The 18008-nt window shown below is 47.8% G+C and overlaps 2 protein-coding genes across 5 annotated transcripts; one reads left to right on the top strand and one right to left on the bottom strand.

Moving 5' to 3' along the window:
* Window positions 1–62: 62 nt before the first annotated feature.
* On the top strand, window positions 63–6382 carry LOC147174912 (prosaposin receptor GPR37-like). The gene is made up of 2 exons (XM_086073720.1): window positions 63–1590; window positions 4263–6382. The coding sequence occupies exons 1-2, from the start codon at window positions 790–792 to the stop codon at window positions 5112–5114; spliced, it is 1653 nt and encodes a 550-aa protein (XP_085929846.1). The 5' UTR covers window positions 63–789; the 3' UTR covers window positions 5115–6382.
* A 4839-nt stretch (window positions 6383–11221) lies between these two features.
* LOC147174911 (hyaluronidase SFHYA1-like) lies at window positions 11222–17546 on the bottom strand. 4 transcript variants are annotated; one of them, XM_086072895.1, is made up of 6 exons: window positions 17385–17546; window positions 16791–17060; window positions 13191–13845; window positions 12833–13102; window positions 12677–12766; window positions 11222–11954 (listed from the first exon to the last, which is right to left on the bottom strand). In XM_086072895.1, exons 3-6 carry the CDS (start codon window positions 13836–13838, stop codon window positions 11490–11492), a joined length of 1473 nt encoding a protein of 490 aa, XP_085929021.1. In that variant the 5' UTR covers window positions 13839–13845; window positions 16791–17060; window positions 17385–17546; the 3' UTR covers window positions 11222–11489. The 4 variants fall into 4 exon arrangements, with proteins under 4 accessions (XP_085929021.1, XP_085929022.1, XP_085929024.1 ...); XM_086072896.1 differs by having other exon boundaries at window positions 17390–17475; XM_086072898.1 differs by lacking the exon at window positions 16791–17060 and having other exon boundaries at window positions 17390–17478.
* Window positions 17547–18008: the final 462 nt, after the last annotated feature.

Here is an 18008-nt window from a genome sequence, read left to right as displayed (position 1 = left end):
AGAAAATGGGACAAATTATTGGGACATCTGTTTAGACAAAAGTATTGGACTGAAACAAGGAAAAAATAGGCAAAAATGTTACACGCATGAGAAGTGTGGAAAAGTGTGTCATTTTAGGCAAAAGTATCACGATTCATACATAAAGTGAAAATGGGTTTCGACAGAAGTAATGGGACATGTGCAGGAAGTGAAAAGTTAAGGAATGCAGGCAAAATAGAAAGGAGACATAATTATTGGGATGCATACAGGAAGTGAAAGAGAACTACAACTGACTATTTACATACTGACTAACTTATTTCTTACACTTGTGTGACAGGTGAGAATATTCAAATATGAAGTGGCCGCCTGTTCAGTTTAAATAAAGTAATGGTGGCCACCGTGAAACGGATGAATCATTCTTTGCTGTGCCGGAAGTCGACAGACATGTCAGTCATGTCGTCCAATTCACTTTCTGAGCACATTTGAATCGTGAGAGTTACAACGCCCACCCGACCCCCACTTAACCTCACCCCCTTCGACCTCGGACCCGCCCCCGCTGCATCGCTCCGAGCTCCGAGCTCCTCCGTCACTCCACGGCGACCGCCGATCGAGTGCCCCTGACCGGCTTTGCCAGCCGAGTGTCACCCCGCACTCTCATCGGAAATCCATTGAACATATTTTTACGAAGACGATGAGCGTCGTCTGACGTGTTCAGGCCACTTTCCCCCCCCCCCCCCCCCAAACGAATTTGACATGGCTCGCGCGCCGTGGGACTGTCGTCGGTGTCGAGCTTAACGGAACCGCGCCATCATGCCCTTCCTGACCCGGCTGCTGTGCGTGTGGATGTGCGCCGTGGCCGCGGCCGCGCACGCGGGCGAGCACAACCGACGGTGGCGCACGTTCGACGTCGCGACGTCGCGGGACGTCCTCCGCCCGGAGTCGGAGTCGGAGTTGGAGTCGGAGTCGTCCGAAGCCGCCGCGGCGCTTCCACCCAGCCCGGCGCGTACTCACGATGGCCACTCGGCGTTACGCGCGGATGCGAAGCTGCGGTCGAGCGAATGCGAAGGCGGGACGGTCTGCGACCCGCCACCGAGGACGAGGAGGCACAAGCGCCGGCGAGGCGAGCGTCTCCGGCGCCGAGCGGCCGCCGTCGCCGGCTGGCGGGCGTCGCCGCCGTCGGTCATGGCGCAGGAGCGAGAAGAAGACGAGCCCTCGCCTCCGTCGAGCGCCAACGCCAGCGACTACGACGACGACGCGGGTGCGGGGGCGGGCTGGACCGACGCGCCGCCTTTGGAGCCGGGCAGCCCTCGCGGCAAAGTGAAGCGGCTGAGGAACCCGTTCTACCCGCTGGACGCGGCGGCGTGCGGCGCCTACGCGCTCCTGGCGGCCGCCTTGGCGCTGGTGTGCGCGGGCGTGCTGGGCAACGTGTCGCTGATGTGCATGGTGTGCCACAACTACTACATGAGGAGCGTCTCCAACTCGCTGCTGGCCAACATGGCGCTGTGGGACTTCTTGGTGCTTTTCTCGTGCCTGCCGCTGGTGCTCTTCCACGCCCTCACCGACGACTGGCTGCTGGGGGAGACGGCCTGCAGGCTCGTGCCCTACCTGGAGGTGAGCGACGCCGCCTCTCCAGACCTTTCACCTGTTCATCCTCTTTACCCCCATACCCCCCCCCCCCACTTATCTGTTCCTTCGTGTGAAATTAATCGAAATTCAATTACAATTTCAATTACTCCATAATGACATAGTCAGCATGACTGTACGGATTTTTCACCTTTAAAAAAAAAAAAAATTTGTCCGAAAGGAACTTGCATAATTAATGTTTCGAATAATTTTATTTGTCTTAATACTGTTTACATTTAAACATTTTCTTATTATTGAGTTGTATGCACTTTTTTTTAGGTTTTTAAAATAACGAATAACTTTTGTCCTTTGTGTAGAAATTCAATTACAATTTCAATTAATACACTCCACAATTACAAAATCAGCATAATTGGAAACAGAAAAAAACATTAAGATTATTCATACTATATTGAGTTGTTTAAATTTATACATTTGCACCTTTTGTTAAATAACTAATACTTTTTTTTGTCCAAAAGAAACTTTTAATTAGTGTTTCAAAGAATTTTATTTGTCTTAATATTGTTTACATTTAAACATTTTCTTATTATTGAGTTGTATGCACTTTTTTTTAGGTTTTTAAAATAACTAATAACTTTTGTCCTTTGTCTAGAAATTCAATTACAATTTCAATTAATACACTCCACAATTACAAAATCAGCATAATTGGAAACAGAAAAAAATATTACGATTATTCATACTATATTGAGTTGTTTAAATTTATACATTTGCACCTTTTGTTAAATAACCAATACTTTTTTTTGTCCAAAAGAAACTTGTAATTAGTGTTTCAAAGAATTTTATTTGTCTTAATATTGTTTACATTTAAACATTTTCTTATTATTGAGTTGTATGCACTTTTTTTTAGGTTTTTAAAATAACTAATAACTTTTGTCCTTTGTCTAGAAATTCAATTACAATTTCAATTAATACACTCCACAATTACAAAATCAGCATAATTGGAAAAATAAAAAAAGATTAAGATTATTCATACTATATTGAGTTGTTTAAATTTATACATTTGCACCTTTTGTTAAATAACCAATACTTTTTTTTTGTCCAAAAGAAACTTGTAATTAGTGTTTCAAAGAATTTTATTTGTCTTAATATTGTTTACATTTAAACATTTTCTTGTTTTCTAGCAAAAAATAAATGATTGTCCTAATCGTGATTTCAATTATTACCAAAAAAATCGTGATGAATATTTTCGTCGTAATTGAGCAGTCTTCTTCCTCATTCTCCTCTTCATCCGCCTAATCCCATCTTCATCCTCTTCCTGCTCAACATATTGTGGTGGCACGTTTGTACTTCCTGCCTTATTTCTCTCTCTCTCTCTTTTTTGGGGCTTAAAGGACAACAAAATCCAAACTACCGCCAAAATAGCTTTTTCTCTTTGATTGCGGTGTTATGCTCCTCCCTCCTTTTCTTCATGTCCAATTTGTGTCTTATTTATTTTGCCGTTGGTGCTCCTCAATTGTTTTGGCAGGATGTTGATCCTTCCTGCTGAACAAAACAAGATTAAAATTGTGGTAAGAAGGCGGCAGACTCCATTACAGGAGCTTTTTTATGTTTAATCTGCGCAACATGAAGACGGGCTGATCATGTGACACGCTTGTAGCCAATCACAGCGCAGATCACAATTAATGAGGGCTTAGATTAGAACCGGGTGACCCCCCCCCCCCCCACACTTGGATTTATTGATGATTTTTTTCTTTCAATTATCTCATTTCTAAATAGAGGTTTATTTCAGTTGTTATGACATTTGGTTGAGCTAAATGCTAATGAATGACTCTCATATATGATTGTGGATTGACTGTCATTTCATTCCCATCTGAATTTCTTAGACGACCTGATTGAGACGTCAGAGATGATCTAATTTAATGATCTCTTTTATTGTTGTGGGATGCTTGTGCTTCCTGTTCTTTATATCTAACAATGGCTTTTATTTTGGCACGATGCTCATACTTCATCTTGCTCATCTTTTATTTTGGCAGATTGTTGGTCCTTCCAAAGACGGTAAAAGCCAAAATACCAGGTTACCAATTATTCTTTTATTGTGGCAGGATGTTGGTACTTCCTGTCATTTTTAAAGGCATAACAGCAAAAGCTAAATTAAAAGGTAGCCCGTCATCTTTTATTCTGGCAAGATGCTTGTTTTTCCTGTTATTTAACTTTACACCTGACTGACTTTTATCATGGCGCGATGTTGGTCCTTCCAGCCATCTTTTTTTTTTTTTTTTTTAATGGCATATAGGCCAGCAGCACACAAAATAAAAGATCATTTATTGTGTCAGGATTCTCATACTTCCTCTTCTTTATAGGTGACATATTTTATTTTGTCAGGAATCTCTTCCTTCCTGTTCTTTACATATGACATCTTTTAATGTGGCGGGAGCACCGTCCGTCTCATTTTGAATTGGTTCGAGGACAAAGGCAAAGAACAACAAAAACATCAGTATTATTAAGTATTTATCTTTTATTATGGCGGGATGCTTACGTTTCCTGTTCTTGACGTCAAATCTTGTCTTTTATTTTGGCGAGGTGCTCGTCTTATTTTGGCATGATGCTGGTCTTTTCGAGCAGCAGAAAATGTGGTGGCAGTTTGTTGGCGTTTCCTGTCCTTTTGCTAACGTGTCCTTGCGATGTGCCCCTCCCACCCGCAGGTGTCGTCCCTCGGCGTGACGACGTTCACTCTGTGCGCCCTCTGCATCGACCGCTTCCGCGCCGCCGCCAACGTGCGCTCGTACTACGAGATGACGGACAACTGGGCGTCCACCAGCGCCAAGCTGGCCGTCATCTGGGTGGGCGCCCTGCTGCTGGCCCTGCCCGAGCTCCTCATCCGCCAGCTGGTGACGGAGGAGGCCGACACCCCCGATGGTGGGGCGGGGACGGCGTGCCAGCGCTGCGTGGTGCGCGTGTCCACCCGCCTGCCGGACACGCTGTACGTTCTGGGCCTGACGTACGGCGGCGCCCGCCTCTGGTGGTTCTTCGGCTGCTACTTCTGCCTTCCCACGCTCTTCACCATCTTCTGCTCGCTGGCCACCGCCCACAAGATCCGCAGCGCCGAGCGGGCGGCGGCGGCGCCCACGCGCGGCACCAAGAAGCAGATCCGCCAGGAGAGCCAGATGAACTGCACGGTGGTGTCGCTCGCCATCCTCTACGGCTTCTGCCTCATCCCCGAGAACGTCTGCAACGTGGTTGTGGCCTACATGGCGGCGGGGGTGGCGCCCCGCACGCTGGACGTCCTGCAACTGCTGAGCCAGCTGCTCCTGTTCTGCAAGGCGGCGGCCGCCCCGCTGCTGGTCCTGTGCCTGTGCGAGCCTTTCCGCCGGGCCTTCCTGGACTGTTGCTGCTGTTGCTGCCGGGAGTGCGGCAGCCCGAGCGCCGGGGCCCCCGCGGACGCCGGTGGCATTGGCGGTGGCGCCAACCGCGAGCTGGAGCTAACGCGCGGTGATGCCGCCCCCAACGACGAGGAGGCGTCCAGCGCCTACGCCACAGTGGGGACGCACTGCTGAGGTCCAAAACTTACCGGCTGCAACTTGACAGATTTTGGCCAAAATAGATGGACCAGTTCTTGGGAACAGCGCCACCTTGTGGCACTTGTCTGTAACTGTGGTGACCGGAGCTAGTAGGCTAACGGTGTTGTAACCTCAGGCACAACCGATGACTCAAATAAGGTGAAGGGGAAGCTGTGTGTGAAGCTGCTAGTTAGCGACAACTAGCTGCGATAGGTGCTGACTTTTAGGGCTGGGTATCGATTCTAATTTCCTCAATCGATTCACAAGAGTTCAGTTCGATTCGATTTAGATGTTTTTATTTGATTCACTTCAATACGATCTCAATTAATTAGGGAATATCAATAAACTATGGAACAATTCTTCAAGTACATGATATAAACTCCACAAATATCCACAGATATTAAATTCCAAAGTAAATTTTGCAGAGGCACTAACTGGTTAAATGATTTACTTTATTAACTCATTCACTCACAGCCATTTTCACGGAGGCTTTTTACTGGATTTTGACTGATTTTGCAAATGCCCACAAAATATTGTCTTCTATTGCTATCAAAACTTGGAACCTACCAAAAGAAAGATTAGAGTCTCTTCTTTCATCAGGGAAAGTTATATTTGTATGTGTTTCAGTTTTGCAGCAATTAGCATTGGAATATAACCAAGTTTCATCATTATTCACATTTCTGTTGAAAACACTGGCAAAAAAAGCTTGTTGCAACATGGCCCTAGCTGATCTCTTATACTCTGCTGCCACCTGCTGGCCGTTTCTAGGTAATAACTACCATTGATTTAAAACACCTCTTCGTGTCAGAAGCTGCATCAAAGCCTTCAGTATGCTCTTGCATTAAAAAACAACAACATAAAAAATCCATCTTGTACCGAGCCCGCGGATTTTCCCCCATCCGTACACTTTTTGTACGGAGCAATCACAAAGCGGTATTGTGTTTGGGGGTGGGAATGCGGCTGTGGCTGCGACTAGCGGTGAGCTATGGCTAGCTGCAACTAGATGCGACAAATGTTGACTGTGCCTGAAACCAGCGCGACTAGTGCAGCTAGTATCAACTGTTGCTGCTCGTCGGTCACTAGCTAACGTCACCGTAGATGGAAGTCGTCCGCGCAACAGGAAGTTAGCCATGTTCCTTTCACTTCCACCAGCGCCTTCGGTCCTCTAGGTGGCGTCACGATTGTACTTTAGCTTTTAATGTAGCCGTGCGCTCATGGAACAATTTGTAGCCACGTTCATGATCATTAAAAAAGATTCCAATGTGTATTTTGTCCATCTGTGCTTTTAAAGGTCGTTGTGGGGGACTTATAGTAATCGTTCACTGATTCAGGTGAATGAGTTGTTTTCACACCCGTGCATTGGCCAAACACCACTTGAGGCCGACAAAGAGCAAGGTTCCAAATGATACACGAGACACGAGTTTGCCTTTCTTTGCTTTACTCCAAACTTGCAAATTTACGACTTTTCTCCTCGCAAATTTGCTACTTTATAAAGTGGCAAATTTACGACTTTTATCTCTCACAATTTTGCGACTTTTTAAAGTTAAAGTTTTTTTCTAACAAATTTGCTACTTTATATAGTTGCAAATTAGCGAGAAAAAAGTTTGTCAATTTGCAACTTTATAGTTGCAAATTTGTGAGGAAAAAAAATTCTGAGTTTTCTCTCGCAAATTTGCTACTTTATAGGCGCAAATTTCTGATTTTTTTTTCTCACAAATTTGCTACTTTATATAGTTGCAAATTTGCGAGAAAAAAGTTTATAAATTTGCAACTTTATAGTCCCAAATGTGTGAGGGAAAAAAAAGTAAAAAATGTTTTCTAACAAATTTGCTACTTTATATAGTTGCAAATTAGCGAGAAAAAAGTTTGTCAATTTGCAACTTTATAGTTGCAAATTTGTGAGGAAAAAAAATTCCGAGTTTTCTCTCGCAAATTTGCTACTTTTATAGGCGCAAATTTCTGAGTTTTTTTCTCACAAATTTGCTACTTTATATAGTTGCAAATTTGCGAGAAAAAAAGTTTGTAAATTTGCAACTTTATAGTCCCAAATGTGTGAGGGAAAAAAAAGTAAAAAAAAAATTCTCGCAAATTTGCTACTTTTATAGGCGCAAATTTCCGATTTTTTTTTTCTCTCACAAATGTGATACTTTATATAGTGGCAAATTTTCCACTTTATAGAGTGGCAAATATGTGAGTTTTTTCTTGAAAAATTGCCCCTGTCCCAATAAAAGAATGGCCCTAAAACGCTGTCGTAATTTTGCGTCTTCAGAAAGTATGCACAGTGCTTCATTTTTTTTCTTATCTTCAACCCTTTTCCCAAAACCGACCAAATGAATTTCTTGACTTGAATTTGCAGAGTCACTCGCTGCATCTCAGCTTTTTTGAGGGGTCATCTCCCCACCGCTTGGACCGTTTTTTCGGCTCCTGGCCAGTCGGCAGCGCGAGTACAAGGCCCGCCATTGTCCCCGGGGCCCGCCCGCCGCCGTGTGAACGGACCCACAGTGCTCCGACACTGATGTATTGTGTTCTTTCTGGCCCGTAAACAAGCACCCAAATCTTCCCAACGGGCTTTGGCTGACATTGAAAGCACACTTTACTGCATTCCACCGACTTTCATGGAGGACGCTAGCATGCTAAAATGCTATTGTTAACGTGTTAGTTCCCGTTAATGGATGACAATAATAATCATTTGATGCTATCTAATCCGGCAGAGGGCCGTTGTTGTGGTTCTGGCAGGCTTGGCCGCTGCGTGTTTGGCTCTTTGTTGTCTCTTTGTTGTCTTTGTGGCGCAGGCTGGTGGCCCCCGTCGCCGCTCCGGCAATTAGACGGCCCCCATTCATCGGCTCACAATGGGCCAGAAGAACATGCTCGCACGCTGGCCCGAGCACACCGTGTCCTGGCAGGGTCCTGGTCTTCGGACTTAGGGGGTTCCACAGGCCGGTCTGGATGAGGTGAGTGTGTCACGTGTTTGCTTTTGCATTCAATTGACATCAATGACTTCTCCCGCCTTCGCCCCACCAGTCACTGTCCTTGCACCTGCACCTTGACCAGTCACAGGAGCACCCACTGGGCCCACCTCCACGTCACATGACCACCGAAGAGTAAGTATTACTCATATTTACTCCATGAAACGACGACATCGAGGAGCGACCGTCTCGTTTCTCCAGACATTTGTCGCCGTTCTCGTCTTTTCTTTCGGTTCTCCAGTGGGAGGAGCCAACTTGTAAGCACGCTTACAACTAAAGAAATGACATTTTGACCGTTGATGCGGACCTTTCACCCTTTCTGGCAGCAATTGCGAATAGTTTGTGGAAATGACGTGTTTTATGGTTAATGTTGTTTGTGATGTTACGTTATACCCGAATCGGACCACAAGAATTTAGCCACAATATCCCAGGTTAGCCCAGTAAAGCCTCGTTTCCACCGACGGTATCTACTCTACTCTACTTGGCTCTACACCAAAAAGCAGTGCGTCTCCACTGCCACGGCCACACCCCCCCCCCCACCCCCCCGGGACCCCCTCCTCACCTTGCCGGTGACGTCATGCTAAAGCGACCGCAGCTCGCGGGCAGAACCAACGGCGAGCGCAAACAAATGGTTTGTGTCTTTTTAGTTCCGCCTGACGACATCGAATGAACATCGCAGCAACCACAAGACGGCATTCGATCATGTTCGAAAGGTTTGCGCCGCCTCAAAAGTCCTGTTTGGAAGCCATTGTTGTCCTCTCGAACCAATCGTTGGCCTCCAAAATAATGACGTCACGTTTTGGAACCGGGTTTACTTTTTTTGGAACCGCAAAGGAGCAGGTACCAGAAAAAGCGTGTGGAGTAGAGTAGAGCCGGGTAGATACCGTCGGTGGAAACGAGGCTTAAGTCTCAAGACAACAAAATAGATGCTAAAGAAACACGTATTCAAGGTTTGAACATATGCAAAGATGCAAATGCGGCAGAATGAAAATGCAAGAATCTTGAATCGCAGGTGATATTTTGGGCCGCTCGTTAGCAAACCGCCAGCTTCCCGTTTTGTGTGGACGGGTTGCGACTTGTGGGTTTTACTTTGTCCAAAAATCGGATTCTGATTTCCGAGGTCCTTTTGTACTTGACCAAAAGAATATTGTGCACGTTTAATGTGACATTTCAACGGGAACCCTGCGTCCTAGAACCCTGATGTCCACCAATAGGATTGCTGGGAAAAGATGGCTGATTTTGAAGTCAGCTGATCATGACCTTCTAATGGTATGTAGCTAGCTAGCTATGTAAAGAGTAGTCTTCCATTACACCCCCCCCCCAAAAAAGAAGTCACATGACAACCCACCTTCCCCTCCAAACTCATTTGACACCCTACCTACCTCCACTTCGTCTAGTCATGTGACCTCCCATCATCCAGTCTCCGCCCACCTGCCCCTCCTCCCACCGCATCATCGTGGCGTGAAACATTTTTGCGGGATGATTGTGTGAAAAATGTTGTGAGGGTCCAATTAGCACGCCAAAGACATTTTGGAGGAACAATGGCCGCTAGTGTTCCTGCCCTCATCGTCGTCGGGATTCCTGATTGTGTGGCCCCTCCCTGATGCGTGGACGGAGATGATGTTGGGGGATAAACTCCCTCATTGGAGCATCACTTTGGCCAGCTGGTGACCTAAAAAGCTTCCGACAAAGAAGAATGAGGACAATTAAGCTCCTCAACCCCCAGAACCCCCCCCCCCCCCCTTAACTAATCTCCATCTTGTGTCAGAGCAGATTACACAGTCGATACTTTTAAATAACATGAACTGTTTTATTCCCCATGAACTGTAGGAGGCGCTCTTAAAACAAATGTTGTACTTGGTGTTGATTTTAAAGATGGTTTCAGGCGAAAGCTCACATTCGCTGACACACAAAAGCAAGACTGTTGTGGATTCTTCAGGCCGATGAATGCTGAATATATAAATATGAAAGTGGAATGTTCTGTGGAATGTCTTCATGAGACCAAACAATGGCAGGGTTTGTTTCACTATTTCGGTCATTCACAAAATAAACCTGCATGTTTTCACTTCCTGGTGACTGGAGACTATTCTTTAGCCCCAAACAAAATGTAAAAAAGAAAGTTTTGTTTGATAAACGGTCATTGTCTGATATTATTTGATTTCCGCCTGTAAAAATGACTGCTGAGATGCAACCTCTGCCTCCCCCTAGAGGACACAAAGCTCCAATGCAGCGTTGCCTTGTCCAGACAAAGCGAACGGGCTCTATGCCACGGAGGAGGCGGGACTTCCCACTTCCTGGTTTTCACACATCCGCTTTGTTTACCTTTCCTGTTTGCGACGCGTGGGCCGCGTCCCAGTTCTTGCGCGTTCCGTCGACGGGTGCGAGTGTGTCAGCGCGCCGTTGGGGGCGCAGGGGTGGTGGTGCGAGTGTTGGAACCGGAGCCGGAAACGACGCTGATGTGAGAAGTCCGTGGCATCTACCTCCGAGTTGAACCAATTTAAGATTACAAATCGAATTGTTGACCAACTTTTAAAAATGGCTTCAAGTGGTAACACACGATTGAAGCCCAAAGGGATTAAGCTTAAGTGATTATGAGCTCATTAAACGTAATACTTGGGATTGAAGTCATTTTGAATATATTAAGTTTAATGAGCTCATAATCACTTAAGCTTAATCACTTTGCACTCACGTCAATCGTGTTATTACTTAAATTGGTTCAACAATTCTCTTTTTGGAGCGTTCTCAGCCCCGGTCCTCCAGTACCCCCCCCCCCCCCCCCTCCGTTTTCCGTGTCTCCCTCAGACAACGCAGATGTTTCAAACGATCGGCTATCAGCAAGCTCGGCATGAAGCCTGATAACGATCCTCAGCTGTGTTGACCGAGGGAGACATAGAAAACAGCCTGTTTGTTGTGATTCAAATGATCCGCTAATTAATCAGCAAGATCCGGAGAAGCCGATAACAATCCTCACGGGTTCCTCTTTTTATAAAGTAGATGCACCTCTGGCTCCCCCTTGTGGAAAGGAACCTCAAATGTACTTGAAGTGCGGGACGTGACTCGAAACAGATTTTGGACTGCTTTTTTTGTTTTTAGAACATTTCCAACCTCCACAAAAAAGGTGTTAAACAAAAACAGACGATAGATTAGGACAAACTTTATTAGCAATAGAATTTCTTTTGGACATCACATTGCTGCAATTACATTCAATTCTCTCCAAACAGAAGATGACGACGAGCGTCAAATGCAGGCACAATCCGTAAAAGCTTTGGGGCCATAAATCAAAGTTTTGCAACGGCAAAACAAATAGATTAAGTTAAACTTATTTAAATACGAGCAGCAACGTGGAGGCACGTGGCCTCGTCGACAGATTTTTGAGACGCCAGATTAGGATTGTGCGGGGGCAACATTACCCCGAAATACAGAACGACATCCTGCCCCCTACAGGGCTTGGAAGTTGGAGCAGGCTCATGACGGCGGCCATCAGGAGCAGGTACAAGCCTTGGGACGGGCGGCACCCGCTCGAGCGACTCCCGGCGTGCTCGGCGCTTTCCTGGATGGCGTTCAAGGCCCCGACCAAACGGCACGGCTGCTCATCGTAGCACATGCAGTCAAAATGGCGGTCGAACCAGTCCACGTCGTCCTGGGACAGGCCGCCGCCGCTCACCGTGAGCGGGCCGAGGCGGTCGCGGCGCTCGATGCGGTAGCGGCGAGGATCCAGGTGGAGGTAGACGTCGTCGTTCCAGCGCTTGCGTACGCAGCGGCCCCGATTCTGGCAGAGCGCCGCGCTGCACAGCCCGGTCGCCGTGGAAACGTTGAGGATGTACGGGTTCATCACATCCTTCAGGTGGCGCCAAGCGTCAAAGCACGAGTCCTGCGGGGAGGAAGAGGAAGTCAACTCAAGGTAAACATTCTCGACTTTTGTTGCTTTTCAAAGGGTTGGCGTCCTTCCTGGAAGGAAGTCGTCACTTGGACGTAAGCGCGGGACGTTTTCATCACGAATGCAAAGTACGCGCTTGGGAACTTGCCAAGTCCTCTTCCGACTCTCCTACGAAGTCAACAAGTACGCAGCATTCCGATTTACAAAGCGACGTTTGCGCTCTTATCAAGTTCACAAGACGGGATTCTGCGTTCTTCATTTTGCGACACGACTTTTGTGTGCTTTGCCTGCTGAGCTTCCTAGCAAACCAAACGGCTCCTTGACGGCTCCTTGACGGCTCCTTGACGGCCTAACGAGCTGTTGAGTTCCGCATTTAGCTCGTTGCGTACTTGTTGCGAGTCAACGTTGCCGTCCGCCGTCACCTTCCATGCGGTCACGTGACATCCCGCCTTCTTGGGTTCGAGTTCTGCTCCTCGCTTGTTGAAGAGCGTTCCTGCCAGCACTCGCAGCTTGTTTGCTTTGCATTTGGAAATGTGCGTGTCTCCAAAAGCGGAAACGGTCCGGCGGCACGCTAAGTGGCGCGCAAAGAGTTGTAAATCTCAGCTCGTGTCACTTTGGAGTCACTTTGGCTGAATCGGCGTCTCCCGAGGGCATTTTCTCAAACTTCGGTGCGTGTCAAAGCCACGGGTTCGAACGAAGAGGCGTTGACTTCTTACCTCGCTGTCGCAGACGTTCATGTCCCCCCAAGAAACGACGCCAGCGGCGCCGAGGGCGGCCGCCTCGCCGATAGTGCTGACCAGATCCATCTGAGATCAAAGGACCAATGAGACGGGACCGGCGACCGACGCCGTGAACTTTGGCGGCACCTTCACCTCTGACATGTATTCGTCCTTGCTGTCCTTGTAGACGGGGCGGATGTAGGCGTAGACGGGGATGGAGTACGCGGCGTCGGGCAGCGACGCCACCCTGGCGGCTTCCTTCAGGCGATGGCGCACAAAGCGTCGCGCTTGCTCCGAGTTCCGCAGCGCCACCTCCAGGTAGATGGACGGGAAGAGGGCGGTTGACTCGCGCCACAGCCACAAGAGGTCGCTGTTGCGCTCCTCCTCGATGCTCGGACACTCGCCGGTGAACTTGAGCATGTCCTGGTCGAAAGGTTGCAAAAATGTCAGGGAAAGAATTCACGGACTCAAATGTTCCGTACCGTTCCATTCGGACCTTTTGACCTCTCACCTGCTTGTAGTCGTAGTTGTAACAGTCGGGGTAGAGGTAGTAGCCCCACAGCCGTTTGGGTCTCAAGCGCTTCCCAATGAGCAGCGAGCGCATGAAGTAGCGCTTGGCGGCGCTCTCGAACAGCCACTTGGCGCGCTCCTCCGCCGCGTCCTCCGACATGTTGCCGTTGCGGGCCTTCACTCTCTCGACGGAGATCTGCCGGTAGATGTCTTTGCTGCCCCAGTTGCGGACCCATTGCGGGCGCCACTCCTCCAGGTCCAGAATGGCCAGGCCCGGCCGGTCGACGGGGATGTAGAACTCGATGTCGTCCTCGGCCAGCTCGCGGTGCTCCTTGAGGTCCACCAGCTGCGGCAGACCCTCGTCCACAAACTCGCCCGTGTCCTCGTCCACGTACGGGACGATCCCGAAGCGGTCGGTGTAAAAGATGGAGATGCGCTGGTCGGTGGCCGACTTGAGCGTGCTGCTGACCAGGTGGAAGTGCGACAGGTCGAGCGGCAGGCCGAAGCGACTCTCGCATAGCTCCGTGGGCGCGTTCCACATGAAGAGGAACGGGTGGTCCGGTTCGATGGGCGGGGACGTCCACGGCGAAGCCTGGCCCAAGGCCAGGAGCAGGAACGCGGAGAGCAGGCGGGACGCAGTTTGCTTCATCGTCGAGCTGCGCACAAAAAGGACAATCTTTGCTTTTCCAAGTTGCGTCAGGTTACCGATGACTTTCTTCATGCGACCGATCGGACGAAAGCGTGTTTTGCAGGCGCGACGGCAGACGTTTTCTTTTGGCCTTCTCAGCCTTTTGTTTATCAAACTTCTTGGTGGCGAAAAGCGTCAGGCAGCAGTTAGGAGAGACTGAAGCGCAACAGACCCCGATTTGGTTTTGTTTTGCACTTAGGAAAACTGCGGCCAGAGCATTTTTTCGCCCAAGAAAACCGCGGCCGGAACACCTTTTAGGAAAACTGCGGCCGGAACACCTTTTAGGAAAACTCCGGCCGGCACACCTTTTAGGAAAACTCCGGCCGGCACACCTTTTAGGAAAACTGCGGCCGGAGCTCATTTTAGGAAAACTGCGGCCGGAGCTCATTTTAGGAAAACTGCGGCCGGAGCTCTTTTTCGGAAAACTGCGGCCGGAGCTCTTTTTCGGAAAACTGCGGCCGGAGCACTTTTTAGGAAAACTGCGGCCGGAACACCTTTTAGGAAAACTGCGGCCGGAGCTCTTTTTAGGAAAACTGCGGCCGGAACACCTTTTAGGAAAACTGCGGCCGGAGCTCTTTTTAGGAAAACTGCAGCCGGAGCTCTTTTTAGGAAAACTGCGGCCGGAGCACTTTTTAGGAAAACTGCGGCCGGAGCTCTTTTTCGGAAAACTGCGGCCGGAGCTCTTTTTCGGAAAACTGCGGCCGGAGCTCATTTTAGGAAAACTGCGGCCGGAGCTCATTTTAGGAAAACTGCGGCCGGAGCTCTTTTTCGGAAAACTGCGGCCGGAGCTCTTTTTCGGAAAACTGCGGCCGGAGCACTTTTTAGGAAAACTGCGGCCGGAGCTCTTTTTCGGAAAACTGCGGCCGGAGCTCTTTTTCGGAAAACTGCGGCCGGAGCTCATTTTAGGAAAACTGCGGCCGGAGCTCATTTTAGGAAAACTGCGGCCGGAGCTCTTTTTCGGAAAACTGCGGCCGGAGCTCTTTTTCGGAAAACTGCGGCCGGAGCACTTTTTAGGAAAACTGCGGCCGGAACACCTTTTAGGAAAACTGCGGCCGGAGCTCTTTTTAGGAAAACTGCGGCCGGAACACCTTTTAGGAAAACTGCGGCCGGAGCTCTTTTTAGGAAAACTGCGGCCGGAACACCTTTTAGGAAAACTGCGGCCGGAGCTCTTTTTAGGAAACTGCGGCCGGAACACCTTTTAGGAAAACTGCGGCCGGAGCTCTTTTTCGGAAAACTGCGGCCAGAGCATTTTTTATTTTTCAGGAAAACTACGGCCAGAGCGCTTTGTAGCGCAAATGTTTCCTTTCTCTCCCCATATTTGATAAGTTTTACTGAACTTTCTTTGCTTACTTGGTTTTGTCTTCGTGTTTTAACCTTGCAAAAGTGTTTTGAGGAGGAAAATAAAACGAGCATTTAATCAACTTTAAGTACACACTCAAGTATCAGTTGATGGTTTTGCGGCGCGCGTATTTCTCTTCAGGCTTCTGATGGACCTTTCGAACGAATAGCAAGAAAAAGGGAATTTTTGTCTGATTCACTTTTGTTGTTTTCTTCCCTGCTGACTTTCTTCAGGCTTCTAAATGGGTGAACAGTTAGCCAGAGGTTCGAGTGCCACCCGTTGTTTGGACACGTACTTGACAAGACATTTTGACACCGCGGCACTTAAAAAGGTTCCAATTACCCAACGTGGACGAATGAGTCAGCACTTTTTGTCGTGCATGTCGCAACATCCGAACGAGCGTTTCACATACTTTTCGACTTAATCACGCGTCGAAATCATTTCACGTGCGTTGCCAAACGAAAAGCAAGCAAATAATTCAGGTGAACATTAGACGATAAAAACATTTCTTCGTGGCTTTGTTCCAATAAATGCTGGCGTGACTTTGGGGCGAATGTCGTAAATCTGTTGAAAATTATTAAAGATGAAATGTGAGCACAAAAACAACAAATCTTTGTGGACAAATTGATTGCTGTGTTGTTTTCACAGCCAGAATTCCTTTTTTCAAATCTAAAACTTGTTTTGTTTTTTGTGTTCACTTGATGTACGATCTTGAATAGAGCATTTTATTTCCACTTTGTCTCATTGGTGTGTTTTTTTTTGTATTGCCAAACTTTTTGTAAATGCTAATATCAGATGTTTTTCTTCTTTTAGCTAATTTTGTAGTTTAGTTTTAAAACGTTTGAACTTTTTAAGCTATCATGTGTTGAAATGATGTCATCGCGTGTTGATTGCAAAACAAGCGAGTCACATTTTGTCGAATCATTTTTCATTCTGTGATTTTGTTCCGTTGAGTCCGTTTTGGTTGGCGCGACCGCATTCGGGAACTTTTTCCGTTTAAAGGGGAAGTCAAGTCAAAAATGTTCTTGACAAAAATGTTGCTCGCGACGCCGCGGGTCTAAACGCGGCATTCGGATTAATATCAAGTTTGTGAAATATGAATCAAGCAACAAAATCAACCCGTTTTTTAAAGCCATCTTGGGGGCGGCCATTTTGTTACTTGCCGTTGACTGAAAATGACATTGCAGTGCTGAGCGGGCGGACGTAACGGCCAATCACAGGTGTCGTTTTCTCGGTTTGGTCGTTTGACCTTTACAAGCTTTTCATTGGTTGAAGTGTGAAAACTGGAACTGAACTGGATCTAAAGATATTAAGGTTCAAATGAGCTCGTTATTGAATCCAAACGAGACCCCAGCAATTGCGCCTCGTAAATTTTTATGATAAAAGAAAAAAAAAAGAAAAAAAGAAGCAGTCATGTTGTGAAGCGCGCGTCTATTCGGAACGTTTACGAGGTCATCGGATCGGCGTCGTAACTGGAGCGCTTCTGTCTCCGGGCAGATTAGCGAGCCCCGCCGGGCCTCGGATTCTACAAAGCCAACAAGTCTGCACCGAATTCGAACGGACGCATCACCAACCTGTGGTTTTGTCTCCCGGGAATTTTGGAAGCCGGGAAGTCCTCAGTGGCACCTGCGCAAAGACGCTTCCTGCTTTGTTTGCCGGGAACGTCTTCAACGTTCCCAAAAGCCCAAACGAGTTGCCGCCTTCTCGGTTCCACGCGAGGGAGGAGGAAGATGCGCCGCCGCGGGACAGACGACGTGCGGGGGGGGGACACGTCTGTCCGGACACGTCGGGAATGTTGGGAAACCTCGCGTTTGGTCAATACTGACGAGGAACAGGAAGTCCGCCTGCAATCGGGAGCGCAAACGCGGCGGGAAAGTCACACACTTCAAAGGATTTTCCTTTTTTGGATTGCTTTGAAAAAAAATGGCAGAAAATTTGGAAATTCAACTTCAACTAAGCTTTTGTGCCACACGAGAAATTTTGACTTCTGTCAAATTTGGTTGTCTTGTCTGTCGTGACTCAAATTTTAAAAAAAGATTCAAGAAACCTCGACGTTTTCATGTCAACCATTTTGAAGAATTTCCGCTTAAATCAACAATTGTTGAATGTTGCCGAAATCGTCATCTGTCTCCCGCGTTCCCTTCCAACGACACAGCAGCTTTGCTTACCTTACCTCAGCTCAGCTCAGCTCGTCGGAGTTTGGCTTCTGACTGCCGACTTGGACGTTCGCCGTCGTCACAAACATTCAGCAACTCTTTCAAGTTGAACTTTTGTGACACAATAAAGAGTTAGGGGACGCTCCGATACTATCCTTGAAGTCTCGTGACATTAAAGACATCCATTTTCTGTAGCGTGCGCGCGTTAACCCCTCGCGAACCCGTTCGTTGCTTTGCTTGGCCTGTTTTTTGTGCTCATGGACGTTTTTGTCTGCGTTGGACGTTTCCAGATTGTGAGCGGGTTTGTCTTGCCGATTGGCCGACTCGACCCAATCGCCGCCACGTGATTGGTCGGTGGAAGGACGTTGATTGCTGTCTGGGCTTCTCTCCTGACGTCCATTTCCAGCAAGCGGGTTCAACGGGATTTCAATCCAAAATTCAAAGTTGACATCCCAACCCACAAAAAAAAAAAAAAAAAGTCTCAAGACGCCACGCCACAAAAAAACAGTCGGCCATTTTGCTTCGGAGCACGCCACTTGGCAACATGAATATTTTCACTTGGCAACGTCACATTTGGTGGCCTTGTCGACCTTAAAAGTCGATCCACAAAAAAAGACATGAAGTCTGACATTTTGG

The sequence above is a fragment of the Leptonotus elevatus genome, chromosome 4 (assembly GCF_054856555.1).
Source record: "Leptonotus elevatus isolate MCC_2025b chromosome 4, RoL_Lele_1.0, whole genome shotgun sequence".
Taxonomy (NCBI): Eukaryota; Metazoa; Chordata; class Actinopteri; order Syngnathiformes; family Syngnathidae; genus Leptonotus; species Leptonotus elevatus.
This window is presented reverse-complemented; position numbering and strand designations above follow the sequence as displayed.

Bases quoted from the DNA above. Each gene is read 5' to 3' on its own strand.
- LOC147174912 (XM_086073720.1), top strand. From the start codon at position 790: ATGCCCTTCCTGACCCGGCTGCTGTGCGTGTGGATGTGCGCCGTGGCC. The intron at 1,591-4,262 runs GTGAGCGACGCC...TCCCACCCGCAG, and splicing joins GGCTCGTGCCCTACCTGGAG to GTGTCGTCCCTCGGCGTGAC.
- LOC147174911 (XM_086072895.1), bottom strand. From the start codon at position 13,838: ATGAAGCAAACTGCGTCCCGCCTGCTCTCCGCGTTCCTGCTCCTGGCC. The intron at 13,103-13,190 runs GTGAGAGGTCAA...CCTTTCGACCAG, and splicing joins ACAACTACGACTACAAGCAG to GACATGCTCAAGTTCACCGG. The intron at 11,955-12,676 runs GTAAGAAGTCAA...TCCTCCCCGCAG, and splicing joins TGAACGTCTGCGACAGCGAG to GACTCGTGCTTTGACGCTTG.